This window comes from Colius striatus, chromosome 18 (genome assembly GCF_028858725.1).
Source record: "Colius striatus isolate bColStr4 chromosome 18, bColStr4.1.hap1, whole genome shotgun sequence".
Lineage (NCBI taxonomy): Eukaryota > Metazoa > Chordata > Aves > Coliiformes > Coliidae > Colius > Colius striatus.
The window spans coordinates 4,896,050-4,910,688 of NC_084776.1; the positions used below are offsets into that span (position 1 = coordinate 4,896,050).

Sequence of the window (14,639 nt, forward strand, 5' to 3'; positions counted from 1 at the left end):
CAGTGGTATCTATTACTCTAGTTAGTTCATTGTCAACTCTTACAAGCATGGTTGATCTACTGATGTTGCTGAAATCTTTATCCTGTCCCTTCGTAGGGACTGATATTCCCAACTCAGAATTTGCCTCAGTTTTTTATTTAAGTGATGGCCACAGAGAATCATAAAATCATTATGGTTGGAAAAAACCTTTAAGAAGTCCAAGTCCAACCACTAACCTAACACAGCCAAGCCTGTCACTAAACTAAACCATATCCCTCAGCACCTCATCTAAGCGTCTTTTTCACAGGCTAAAGTATTAGAGCTGTTATTTAGACTATGATTAGCATGAATTAGCAAAACACTTCTGAGCTTTAAACCATATCATTCTTTTTTTTTTTTTCCAATTTTTCTGGTCTTTTTCCAACCCTATGTGAAACATCAGGAAAGTATCAGGAAAAAGGAAACCAAATGCTGATGTGACTTAGATTGAAAAAAAAATGCTACTGTGTCCACATTGCTTCTATTTCCCCAGTCGCCTGGTGTTGCAGCCTGCACAGATCAGTGAGCAGTGTGTGCCCAGCAGTGCCCTTGTTTGTCACACTCTACTAGGCCCTTTCCTCATGCTTTGATGCGCCTTCCTGGTTCTTCTGTGTTTGGGTACCCAGTTTCCTGTAGTCTTTCCTCACTGTTAAGCTCTATTTACTGCCCTTTTCCAGGTGCTGCTTTGCCCTCATTTATTTCATATGCATGCCTTTCTGTGCATAGGTATTTTTGTTTTCCTTCCCCTCTGCCACATTTCAAAGTCAGTAATCCTGTGCTTGCAGCCTCTGCCAGTTGACTCACCAAACTGCGTGTGCAAGGTCATTCTGTAAGACAATGAGTCTGCCAATTTAGCAATATCATCCACTGGATCAGAATGCATTGGTTTTGTTTGTCAGCTTCCTCAAGTAATCACTATCTGCTGTCTTAAGCCCACTAACTAAAGATCTTATTTCCTGTGCAGATGGGGTTAACTATCTAGATAACTCTACTGAAGCCAAAGCTAGGATAACAATAACTATATTTATTTCTATCCTGTGAGACCCCTTTGGTTTCGCAAAGGTGGCCTTCCAGTACAAATGAAACAACAGTATTTGGAGATTGTCAGCTTCAAGATTGGAATTTAGTCTCTTGGCACTATCACAAATGCTTTGGAGAGATTAACATTTTTGCACCTGGACTGTGCTGGCCTGTACAGTAACTCTTCAACAAAGACAGAATGGATTCTGGTCAATGGGGGAAAGTGGCAGGATTATTCTGTGAAGGCTCTGCTGAGAAGGAAGTAACACTGTGGAGCAAAGACAATGTTAAAGTACTTAAGCAGTTGGAAAGTGTGACCTTCCATTGCTGCTTGTGCAATGCAGCTGTGAGAGGAAGGAGTTACTTGTTTCTGTAGATTTAATACTTTGTCTCTGTTTGGTCCAGAGCATTAGCTGCTTTTCAGCAGACAAAAAGGCTGTTAGTAGTTAAAAAATGTTGAACTTGTTTCACAAAAGTAAAAATACTATTTTCCTTATTTTTCCATAACAATTGGAGGACTGTCTCAGTTTTCCCTACAAACCTGGAGATTTCTTTTCCTTGCTGCTATCCCTCTCTTTGTACACTTTTCTTTTTAAAAATTAAGAAGTTAAAAACTGGAGGAAAATGAGGTGGGAAAAGCTGAAATATTTTCTATTTGCTTTGAAACTAACCCAATAAATATTCTTTTCAGTATGTTTTAAAACCAAGTGAGAAAAATGAACTTATTCCACTGCTCATTTATGTACCTTACTACATCACTGACTTCATTAGTACTTGGTTTCGGACAATGTAGGTGATGTACACAAAACCACAACCTTGCTTGATAAACAGCAGTTGACAGAAAATGAAGTGAAAGGCTGAGTAGTATTTTGTCCTTTTAACCCACCTAAAAGCATGTGACATCAGAATAGCCTTCTACACTATTTGCAATTTCCTCCAATATCCCCAATGAACCAGATGAGCTTTGTGGATGCTGGTTCACTACCAAAAATAGACTGCACTATCTTAGCTCACTGACGCTTCATTCATTTGATCTCTCTGCCATGGAAATTACTGAAGGCACTGATACTACCATTCTGAACAGTTAAAAAAGGAACATTTTTGCTTTTCCCCCTGATTTGCTACTGCAGGCAATGAACTTATTCTTGAGCAAAATAGCGTTTGAATGGGAGCTTTGCTGCAAAGCAAAGGTGGAGCAATGCAGATTATGGTTTTTTTAGCTTTCAAAATATTACAGGAAAACAGGGAACTGCAAAAGCTGAAGCTATCTTATCTAGGAAAGAATGCTCTAAGAGATTGGCACTTCCATTGGTGCAACAATGCCAAACTAATACAGGCTTACAGTTTTTAAAGTCAGAAGATAGAATTTACTGGGACTCTAACAAATATTTTTGTTCTTTCATTATTTGACACAGTAAGAGAAAAAGTCACAATTTCAAAATATATCTCTGCTTAATGAAAAAAAGAGACAAATGTACCTGAAAAATTGCCCTATTATTTTAATGGAAATCTGATGAAAGATTGTATTATAAAATAAAATGCACATAAGTAATCACAACACTTTAAATAAAAACACACTCCATTTTCAGGATGTCGCTTAACACTGACCAACATAGTTTCATATTCAGTGCTATCTTTTCAGTCCAGTTTGTGTTTTCCCCCCTCATTGTTCTTAGTTTCAACAGTTATCAAATCCAAAAGGCATAATTCTTTTTCCCACAGAAATCCAGATACATAGATCCACATCATATTTTGTGAATTAAAATGCATCCAAGATTTTTGTAATGCAGTAAAATGCACAAACACCAACAGGCACGAAAGTAATAAGTGGGTAGAAGACACTTGAGAGTGATGTTTGTGCTTTATTCTCCAAGGCAGGAATTATGGTTAAGTCTGTAGCTGACTGGGCTAAGATTTCAGAAGGTCAGATCACACACTAGGATTTGGGCTCATCCCCAGTGTTGATCCAATACTAAAGGGGGAAGGGGAAGGGGTGGGCATGTGACAGTAAAGGATGTTGTATTCCCCACTAAATATTGATTGGAAATACCTGTCTTTGGATCACTAAAGTCCACTATAGAATACACAAAAGGATTTCTTAATCTGTTGCTTAATAATAAGCACCAGGTCTGGTGATGAAGACTCTAGTTCCTAACTCTAAATATTCTTTTAAATTAATTGTAAAGAAATATGATTGAACATATATTCCTATCTGACAAAAAGAGAGTCTCACTGTGAATATAGCTAAAATATCATGACTGCTATTTGGCTCAGCTTGTTGTCTTTAAACATACTGTGCCATGGCAGTTAAGGTAAAATTAGAGAATCACTGTAGAATGCTTAGATATTCTAAATCTGCATTCCATCTTCTCTCTTTATTACATTTCAGTCTTGCCCAGTTGAGCCCTTCCCAGCTTTAACCTTTCAAATACGATGCAACAGGAAATGAACAATAACTGACATCAATAACTTCTTTTCTATGTGCAGCACAGCCTCAGTTTGCCTGATACTGCTGTGCTTTTCATGATTTCACCTAATAGTGTATTTACTCTGATATTAAGCTTCACTAGCAATTAGTCAAAGTTTGCTTTTGTTTAATTTAAACTTCCCAGATTTCTCACCAAACTCCTGCCAATAATTTTAGTTAAAATGATAAACTAGAGCAATTATGCAAGTCTACAATAAGGATCTGAAAAAAATGTGGATGTACCTGTTTCTAATACAGATCTTTGGTATAGGATTTTCATATACTTGTGCATCTCATTGTTTACCATAGGAATTTAGCTAATTTAAGTTGGTCTGTTAAATAAAAGCATTTGAGATTAAAATAATGCTGCCTTCTCAGGAGGACTCCCACTGTAATCTCCTGGATTTATTATTATTAAAACACATAAAATAATTCAGCTTGGGACGTATGCGATCATCTCATCATCTGGTCCAACTGCAGCATCACATTTAAATTTGGCTATAATTTCAAGATCAGATACATTGTGTAGAGCCTTGTTCAGCTGAGCTTTGAGTGTCTCCAAAAATGGAGATTTCACAGTCTCTTGGAGCAACTTGTTTCATTGGTGATTATCATCAGCATCAGGTGAAAGAATCTTCCCTTATACTGCCATAAAATAATCTCTTATATACGGACTACAAAAATGAAGAGCAAAATATTAGTTTCCTACTCAAGTCATATGTTCAGATTAAACTTACAAGCAAAGATATTAATTACTAGTTTGAAAGAGGAGATGGGTTAAACACATATTTATGAAACCTTCTTTATGAAAGGGAATGATTTCTATTATGTGATTCCTGTAGTTGCATTTAGTGATCTGGCAGGTATTTCTAGGCCTGAAAAGACGTCAAAGAGTGCAAACATCACTTAGTTGAAACCTTCTTTCCAAAAACTGGCATGCCTGCCTGTCATTGTAGTGAATTAATCAAGCTCATTATTCAGTGATAATGGTCTTGACTTCACAGTCCCAAGAACCACACCTTCTGTGTTATCAAGGGTCAGTTTATTCCCATGTTACAAGAAAAAAATTTGTGGAAGGCAATGTACTCTTTCACATACTCACCTCACACTTTGAGACAATAGATCCTTTTAGTGTCAAAGTAATATCCTGCTGAAGAAATGTTCCTACTGTTTGTTTTTATTTGAATAAGCGAACAGCGTCATATGAGTCTTTCACAGGGTAAATGGGTTGGCCAGGCAATTTTGGCTGCTTTTGGGATCATGCTCTCCACTCAAATGTACAAATCAATTACATGACTTCCATGTGGAGAAAACACATTAACTTTTAAAGCTAACTGCAGCAGTCTGGTCTTAATAAATATATTTAAAACCCATTCTGAAACTAAAACACAAAGCTGAAGCTGAATATGAAACATCCATTTACAGCCAATTACACACGATTTCTATCACACTTTGGAAAATATGTATTTGCACTAGGAATATTAAAAACCCCAAACCCCACAACTCTAGATGAAACAGGAAAAGACTTAAAACCTTTCATGATATGCTTCAGTAGGAATGCAGTAAGCTTTGCAACTTAACAGTTATGTAGAGCACACAGGTAACCTTTGGCCTTACATTTTACAGAACTGCTACAAGCCAAAACTTTCCATTTGAGGAACATAACCAATTTAAATGATTCATTCTCACAGTTTTTTCCATAGTTGAAGAATAATAGGAGAATTAAGCTCAGGGCAAAAAATTACTCTTCCAGTGTCACAGGGTGCATATAGAACCTTTTCTGCCTTCAATGACAAAATAGGATTAGAAAAATATAAAAATCTGCATGAAATCTGGCGAGACAAACTCACTTAAATCATATTTGTGCTTAAATTGTAGGAACAGCTTTCAGTTTAAATAGTTGCACAGCTGGGATGCAGGAAATTTTTCACAAAGCTAAAATTAATACCTGTATTCAAGACCCTCCAACATAATTACTTAGTATGGCATGTTCCACTGAAACACTTATTCACAGGATGCAGTCCTTTCTTTGGAAATGAAGGTTTCCAGTAGAGAGTTGTTCCCATTTAAAATGTTCCTGTCTCACAGCAGGACTCCAGGATACTTTCATAATTCAGATTCCAGATTTTAATGTTCAAGAGATGAGTGAAAACCAAAGTTTTCTGTCTTGAAGTCTAGTAGTCTCCTCTGATCAGAAGACTACAATGGGGTAGTAAATTTGGGTATGAATTATCCTGTCTAGAAGGAAAATCCATGCTCAGGAAGAGATTATTTTCAGTTAAGTGAAATTGAAATACCATTAAGTCCCAATCTAAATTGTTCTTTAGACATAGAAACCTAAAATTATTTAAAGCAAAATTGTTGGTGGGAAGATATATTTTCTACTAGTGTAAATCAATATCAGAAGTCTATCCCCCCATCTTCCTACAGTGTTGTTCCACTAAATTGTAAAAACAGCCAATGACCTGCTTGAGAAATGAAGTATCACCCAGATGTTTCCTGAGCAAAGACAACTTGTGTTTCCCTTTACACATCATCTTCTGAGAGGCAGCACTACAGCGATTGTGTATCTGACATCATTCACTGTTGACTTTGGGTTACTCAGAATCTTTTCTTTACTTTCCAACTCAAATACAATTTACAGAGATACCCCTTGGAAAGAAAGGATTTGAATGATCAGAACCCAATGTGGAAGAATGGGTCATATTCACTTTGCTACAACATCACCCTTTATAGAAACAGAGGAACCTCTTATTTACGTGAAAAACGACATGGAAAAATATGTTTTTGTAAGAGGCAGTAATTTTAAAACAAAGGTCCTATATAAGAATAGATCCAAAGCTCATTATGATTTATGGAAAGCTTGATTATGTGTATTGCCAGAAACTACAGCATTTTTCTAGTTCTGTTTGGCTAGTAGAAAAACTTCATTGGTCTTTATTGATTTCTAGGGTATGATACCTACCGATCCACTAATGGGGCTGCGATATAGAACAAAGACTCCATCACCATCTCACAGAAGTGCTTCACTCTTTTTATTCAAACAACTCTATGCTTAGAGATCATTCTAAAAGAACAAGCCTTGAGCTCCATTTTTAGGCAAGTTGGCGGAAACAGAAAACTTTTGAGCACTACATTAACAAAAAGCACAGGAAGAGGGCTTCCATATTTGTAATGCCATGCACTAGAACTCATAATGCATGACTTAAAAGTTTCACAGCAGGTAGATTTCTGTTCAAGCTATCCAGAAAAGATTACATGATGCATGTGTAATTTATACAAGATCAGTATTTAATCAGTCATGAATAACGTTCTAAAATTCTTTATGAATGTCTTTACATACAAAGACTGAAAAATACCAACACTTTCTGATTGTGACCTTCCATTTATACAAGAAACTACATTATAGAAAGCTGTAACTCCTGTTTTCTTCTCTAGTAATACAAGATAGGTGTAACAACATATACCTAAAACTGCTGTGTCACTGCATATTCATGTCACCATGAAAGCCTATGGGGCCCTAAATTTAACAGAAGATCTGATGTTGCATTCATCTCGTAACTGGTTAGTTGCCTGCAAATAGAGGAAAAACTGTTTTCAGCAACTACTTTTTAATCACGTGTGTTTTAATTTGAAAGTTGTGTACAGCACAAGAGTGCACTTGTGCAATGCTTTAAATAAGGATAAGTGAGCAAAGGCCACGGATTCTATATGCTCTGTGTGGGGTCTGTAGGAAATCAAGTTTTCAGTGAGATTGACAATGGAGCCATTCAGCCTCTCGAATGCTCAGTCTCACTGTTTCAGCCCACTGCAGACAAATGTATGCTCTGTCTTGATGACAAATAACTATAAAGACAAAGATGCAATCATTAATTTCTGAAAATCCTTTCACTCTTTCTCCTGCTTTAATTTCATTAAAGACTAAACAAAACAACAGATTGGTTGGAGAAAAAAAATGAAAAAAAAGATTACCTTAACTGTACATGATTCATCTCTGTGCATATGCTCACTAGGTACACATCGCTTGTAAACCCTGAAACTCTAAGTTCACTGCACAGATAGAATAATGACTTCTTGGAGACAAATATTTACACAAAGTATAAAGGCTATCACTTCAACCATTTCTTCTTTAACAAGACAAAGCTACTCCATTACAAGATTTGTTTCATAACAGGATTAGGTTTAGTAGCAATGCAGAATATTTTAAATCCCTGAGACTGATCCCTCTTCATGCACTCCCTGTCTCCCTAGATACAACCCCCACAAAGGAGCTGGAAATTTAATTTCCTGCACATTTATGCTTTTAGTGGATTACAATCCAAAATTACAGTTTCATTCTTTACAGCAGCATGAAGTTTAAAAACACAAGTATAAGTCTCACATCAAGTTTATACACATTGTATTGCAGGCAGACAGTTTAAAATTATTTCCAATTTAAAGCTGGTATCCAAGCTGCTTTACAGATAAGGCTACTGACTCTGAAGATACAACTTGTTCCCCTTCAATGAGACATAGAAGCCAACTCCTCCTTTTTTCTTTCTAGGTGGAATCTGCTATTTTTTTTTTACTTTTCATACAAGGGTATTGAGATACGAATGCAAAGCTTTAGGCACAAGTCCTGTATCTGGACTTGTATCTGGACTTAAAGCCAGAAAGAAGCTTAGTGACAGAGTTACAGTCCCTACTGCAGACTTCCAGCAATTTACCTATATGCCCTCAGCACTTTTTAGATTTACAGCAGGCAGACAGTTTCAGCATTACAAATTTGGGTAGCAAAATTGCTTCCTCCTAAGCAATTCAAATTCCATTATTCAATTTGGGTAGGAAGCCACCCTGAAAGGCCACCAAGGCAGATCCAGGCAAAACAGATGCAGAAAATTTTCAATCCAGGTTAAGACATTTTTCCTAGCAAGACTGTTGTCTCTTATCTGAGGAGATAATATTGCAATCAAAAGAACTCCTCTAGCAGACCATCAGCATAAGCAAAGCCTCGGTGACAAGGCTAAACTTAAGTAAAAAATGCAGCTGATGGTGTTACTGTGTCAGTAGCTAGCTCTTCAGCTGGAGATGGAAATAAAGATCTAGTAAAATATAAGGCATAAATCAAATAAAAGAGAATGATTTCCAATATTAGAGGTAGATTTTATCCATTGTAATATACAATAGCTACTCCTATAAGTGCAGAGCTCTAGCAGTTAAACAATTCATATCAACTTTGACCTATGTGTTCTTAGAATAATTATGGCAAGCTTTTTGCATATCCTTCAAGAAGGCAGGCACACCACTCTGCAAAGAGAAAAGTGGAAAAGTCATTATTGCATAATGCAGTCAAGAAAAACTATAAGCAAGATAAGAATTCCCACTACACAGATCAAGGCCTTGAAAGAAATACACAACAATTCTAAGATCCTGTAATTGACCGTTGAAGTTTGGTTGTGATGAGGTTATTCACATGTGCTCTGGAACATGGATTTGTTGGTTTTGCTGCATAAATTTACCTGCCTGGTTGACTAACCAAAGGAACTTGATAGGAAGGAAAAAATCCAAAATTAGGACAATTACCATGAAATAAAACAATTGTGAGACTCTACAACTGGATAAGCACTCGAAAGGTCAATATTTCCACTTTGGGAATTCTACCCAAGATGCAAAAACAAGTATGGATGTAGTGAACAGATTCTTTGAAATAGATTAGCCAAAGTTAATTCCACTGTCAAACTTTACTTACCTTGGCAGCCCAATTGACCAGCCATGATGGGATCATGCCACCAGGATTATCAAAATAGTACATATAGACTAGAAATGAGAGAGAAGTTATCAGAAATTACTCAGACATAGGCTGAATATTAGCTCTAACACCATATGACAGGAGCTGCCAATGTGCATGACTGAATCACCAAGTACAACAGTTCTGCTCTAAATTCTTCACAAAAAAAAAAGTCAATTTGTACTGAAGTGGAATGTGAAGCAAGTATAGCCATTCCCAGCTAACCTCTGGAAAGCTGAGAGCACCATAATATTTAGACTATTGCAAACATTTTAGGCAGCCTATCTTGTAAAATAAGATTGTCTTTAAATGACTAATCTCAGATGGGAAACAATCTCTAGGCAAACTCTTTAATCTATAATTCTGTCAAATGTGATAAAATTATCATTGCTGAGTCAACTAGGTGGTATCAAACTCTACACACCTGAACTGGCTGGCAGGAAAAGAAGTGCAGGCTGAGGGGTATGGGTGAGTAATCTATTCTTAACCACCCAGCCCAACTGCTAAATAAAAGATTATTAACAGTAGCCCACTGAACTGAACATTTCCAAAACTTTCATTCAAGTATGCCCAGTGCTCAGTACTTGTGTAACTGCTTTTAGCTTAAAATTTTCAGTCTCCCTCTCTGGGTATTTTGCTAATACATACATTCTTTGTCTACATGACTTGTGATCACACTTTCTTGACTCCTTACCTTTAGATCCAGTCTTGCCATCACTTTCAATTGCCAGACTTTGTTTATAGCTTTGAACTCTGATAACACCAGGCTTTTCAGGACACTGAGGAACAGTCACACTTTGAGCTAACACAACCCAGATTGTCCGCCCATCAACATCCATCTCTCGACATTCACGAATATAGACATACTGTATTCCAAGTTAAGGAGGCATGTCAAAACAGTGTCAGTTTGACATATGATGAATTGACAAGTGAATTCCATTACAAATACCAGTCCCTTCAAGTTATTTCTTATGCTTCTACAGGATTCAGTCCTGCAGAGTAATAATATGAATCTTAGTTTTATGTGGGAAGAGGCACTCACACTCTTTTTCACACTATACATATTCATATAACACATGGACTGCAAGATCTTAGATTAAATGCAGCTGAGCAGTAGAATCAGTACAATTGGGATCCCTGGATGACAAAAAACTGCAAGAGGAACAAAAAGGCTGAAAAGATACATCTCTGTTTGAGAGAGGAAAAGGGTACTTCACTTCCCAGTAGATTACTTTTTCACCATCATATGTCTTCTCAGACAGCTCTACAGTTGAAAAAGGAAGATTGTTCAGATATTTTTAATTCTACTGCAACAGAACCATACACGGCATCTAGAACTGTTTATAGCTTTATAACTGTTTATAAACTGTTTATAACTGTTCATGTCAGCCATCTGACATGAACACATTTTACATGCAAGTCTCATGTCAAAATTGATATGTATGTAAAATTCTAGCAGCAGAAGACATCTTTTAAACTTCCATTTCAAGGTTGTTCAGGAATTAAATACACAAAAATAGGGAGCTTGTTTTATTGCTGCTATTGAATTCATTGATAAAAGAAACCTAAAACCAACCACAAACAAAAACATTCCCCAAACCATATTAATTCTGGGAGAAAGCAGCATCAAATTCCTTTCTGACAGTTAGCTTGTTTAAAGTTTCACCATCTCAGAGCTTTTTCTTTGCCTATGCATACTCTCTATAATTCTGAGCCACAAGTACAATATGCTTTTTCACAAGCATGTCATTATCATTGTAAATTGTTCTGATTTAACATGGAACTGGGACAAGTATTGCTTTCTAACACCTGAAGAGGTCTTACATGAGGGATTAATGAAGTCTGGAAAAGCTATTACAAATTTCACAGCAGTATATACATGCAACAGTGAACAAGAAGCTTAAGGGGTTTATGAGCCTTCATTACACCACCTTCTGTCTTCCTAGAAACTCAATCAGAAGGCAGCTGAACAGGTAAAAAGTAAAATCCAAGAATAGTCCCTAAAACATGGCAGTGACTCAGTCAGATAGTAGTGTGGCATGAAGGACAAAAATTAGTTCAAATCAAACTACATAACTGGGCTTGAAAAACTATCAACCATACAGCTGCTTCCCTTGCAGCACTCACTGCCATTATCAGGGTAATGGACCTGACCATTACCATGGTTATTATCTGACCAAAGCCATGGGGTTGAGCCAGGGTAAATTCCTGTCTGCTCAGGGACTGGTGCAGTTAAAAAGAGCGTGATCCAGAAAGGTGATCAGAGGAGTCTTTTCCTCCTTTAATGCAGACTTCTGTCTGAGCTGTTACACATCCTTCAGAGCTAATGCACAGAGTCTGCCACATCACTTTTTTGGAAAAAAAAAAAAAGGCTAGGACAGGCTGTTAATCTCATTGCAAAGGCAAGAAGAGTGCCACAGATGGGAGGCTCCTTCCCTCTAAAACATGTTCCAAACCAGGCTTCTGTTAGCGTGTCCCGCAAGTCAGCTGTCATCCATTAAAACGGCTTCTCCTCCAGCTTGGAGCAGCACCGCATGCACAATACTGCCGGCGGCGTGCTGAGCTGCAGCATTTTGCTACCCAGCAGAGGTCAGTGGAGCATTGGTTTCTCAGCTTTACTGTCATTCCTCACCGCAGATCTCTTCTTTTTCAAAGGGACTGAGGCATTATTTAAAAGACCTCGACTTGTCTATATTGTGCTTTTGCCAAGAAAGGTTGGACCAGATGATACCTCAGGTCCCCTCCAGCCTGGTATTCTAGGATTGCACTGCTCCACTGCAATATGCAAAGATGCACAAAAGGTACAATCTCCATTTCTCCTCCAAGCACCTACTAAAACTTAACTTTGGAATTACAACAAGAAGCTACAAGGTGCACCAGCATAACAAGTGATACCAGTTATATGCTTTAACCAACCAGAAAGAATTCATTCCAGAAGAAGGCGATGAGATATTAGCTACTCCATGTCAGTTTTTATTGGTGTATTTGCAGAGTGGAACTTTATGCCAAAAGGCACTTAAGTCTTGCCCAAAGTCTTGCAATAACTTTAAAATACTTTTGGAGAAGGTTTTAGTGGGAAGAGTCAATGTGGACATTGCTGTCAAACTTGATGAGCTTACCTTTCACATACTGATCCCACTGCTTTCTGAAATCTAAGTCCATATAGACATCCACACACAGTTTTGGGGGACAGTCAGAGAGACCACCAAAGATTTTATACTCATAAAGTCCTGATTGCTGTGGAAACAGAATGGGAGAGGAAAAGTCACACAGGAAAGGGAAGTACTCTGCAGCAGGGAGAACAGCTGAAGGAAGTTAGGTGGGGCACATACTACAAATACTCAAGAGCTGTGAAAGCAAGTGTTCAGAAAAACAATGCACGATTCAGTCTTTAACCTCTCAACTTTTTGATCTATACATGAAAGTTTAAATCCAGTCTGCCCTGCACAATGGTTGTTCCTTCCCTCACACCAGTACCCTTTTACTTCATCAGTAGTGCCAAAGGGAACATGTTTCTGCTCACACATACACCCCTATTCACGTCCAGTGGTTAATGTGGACTAAACCCTGTCCACACTAAAGCTTAGCAGAAGCATTTAATTCTTGTGTCAAGGTCTCCAGACCCTCTATAATGTACTTCAGAATCTCAACCATTTCCATGAGGTTACCAAGTATTGCATGATCTGGAAGAATCTTTCCAGAAAGAGGTATGCTCATACTTCAGGTTGTGATTCAATAATTGTTTACAAGATTCCCGCTTACATACAATGCTCTATTATTATATCTGCCTTGAATATTTATCAGCTATGTTCCTTCTGAAAGCTGTCTATGCTCAAGGGGTGGAGTGCAGGATATCTGCTATGTTAATGCTTTTAATGTTACTCTCAACATATGGAAAGTCCATCTGTGCCTATAGAGCAATGTTTGTACTATTGTTAGTACCAGCTCAGGACCCAGTTACAACAACGAGAGTATTTTGAATATACAGTGTAGGAGTAAATTCAAGCATTCCCGAGGAAAGAGAGGCAAGGATTATACAACATTCTGTTAGTGAATGGCTGATTTGCTATCCTCTCCTCCCTTTCACAAATCAAGCCTAGCAGGTGAAGATTTGCTGTAGCAGAAGATACAGCACAGGCGCAGTTCCACACTCTTGTATTTTTGTAGAAGGCATCAACTTTTTATTTGCACAAGACTGATCACAGAGCTAAAGGAATAAGCCATTTCTATGGATTCAAAAGTCATTATTAAATCATAAATCTGCATGAGAATAGAAACAGGCACCACATTAATCTCTCACAAGTCAGTTCTAGGAGTGTAAACTTTTTAACTCCCTAAAAGAAGTGCCCACAAAAAAGGGAGAACTTCATTCCAGCCCTTTCTGGACCATCTCCTGACTTAAGAGGAAGGTGGTAAATAACTTTGAAGGCATTTTGGACAGCGGGAAAGGGAGGCCAGAGCCTGGAGGTCAGGAGGATGCTCTCTCACTGGAGCTCAGGAGCTGGTGCAGGGACAGGTCTCTTCTCATAGCCCCCAGAGGGGTCTCAGGACAGAAGTGGAGCATGCAAACACCTACAGATCCATGCCTGCTTTTGGCGCCGAGAGAACACCTTCAACAGGAACTTCTCCAGCCACCAGCTGCTAACAAGCTTTAAGAGCCCCACAGTTTGAAGGAACAGTTTGTAAGAGCGCGGTTTACTGCAGCAGACAAGCTTTCTCCATCAGCAGTTAATAGCATTACTCTGAAAGCTGCTTTCTGAGAGCTCGCAGAAACCGAGCCGAGGCCGGTAGCGCCAGGGGCAAAGGACGTCAGCCTGAGCTGTGCGGGGAAGCGCAGGCTCTGGACAGCGACGCGCCGGCTCTGCCCCGCACCGCGCCTCGCCCCGCTCGCAGCCGCGCTGCCCCGGCCCCCCGCCCCATGCAGGGCTCAGCCCCGAGCGGGGAGGGCCCGAGGCACGGCCGCCCCCCACCTCGTCGTACAGCCGGTAGATCCTCACGCCCATGCTCTCCACAAAGAGCTGCCAGGCCGCCCCCGCAGCCGGCGCCGGCCGGTCCAGCTCCCGGCAGGCGGCCCGAAACTGCTCCTCGGAGAAGCCCCGCGGCAGCGGCGCCTCCATTCTCGGCGGCGGCGGGAGGCGGCAGCCGGGCGCGGGGACAGCGGCGGCCGCGCCGGGCCCAGCCAATGGCCGCCGCCGCCCCTCCCCGCCGGCCGCCCGGCCCCCGCCGCGCCCCGCGCCCGCCGCGCCGCCATGACGGGGCCGCGGGGCAGGGGAGAGCCGAGGGCACGGCGCGCTGCGTGTGGGCATGCGGGGCGCCGCCCGCTGCGGGGTGGGGAGCGGAGACGTGGCTGCACAGCGGGGTGAACCG

At 39.6% G+C, this 14,639-nt stretch overlaps 1 protein-coding gene across 1 annotated transcript; it reads right to left on the reverse strand.

The window, feature by feature from the left end:
* Positions 1-6,518: 6,518 nt before the first annotated feature.
* On the reverse strand, positions 6,519-14,437 carry PCTP (phosphatidylcholine transfer protein). Its single transcript, XM_062010660.1, has 6 exons — positions 14,243-14,437; positions 12,392-12,509; positions 10,457-10,536; positions 9,967-10,138; positions 9,234-9,301; positions 6,519-8,791 (listed from the first exon to the last, which is right to left on the reverse strand). The coding sequence occupies exons 1-6, from the start codon at positions 14,387-14,389 to the stop codon at positions 8,726-8,728; spliced, it is 651 nt and encodes a 216-aa protein (XP_061866644.1). The 5' UTR covers positions 14,390-14,437; the 3' UTR covers positions 6,519-8,725.
* Positions 14,438-14,639: the final 202 nt, after the last annotated feature.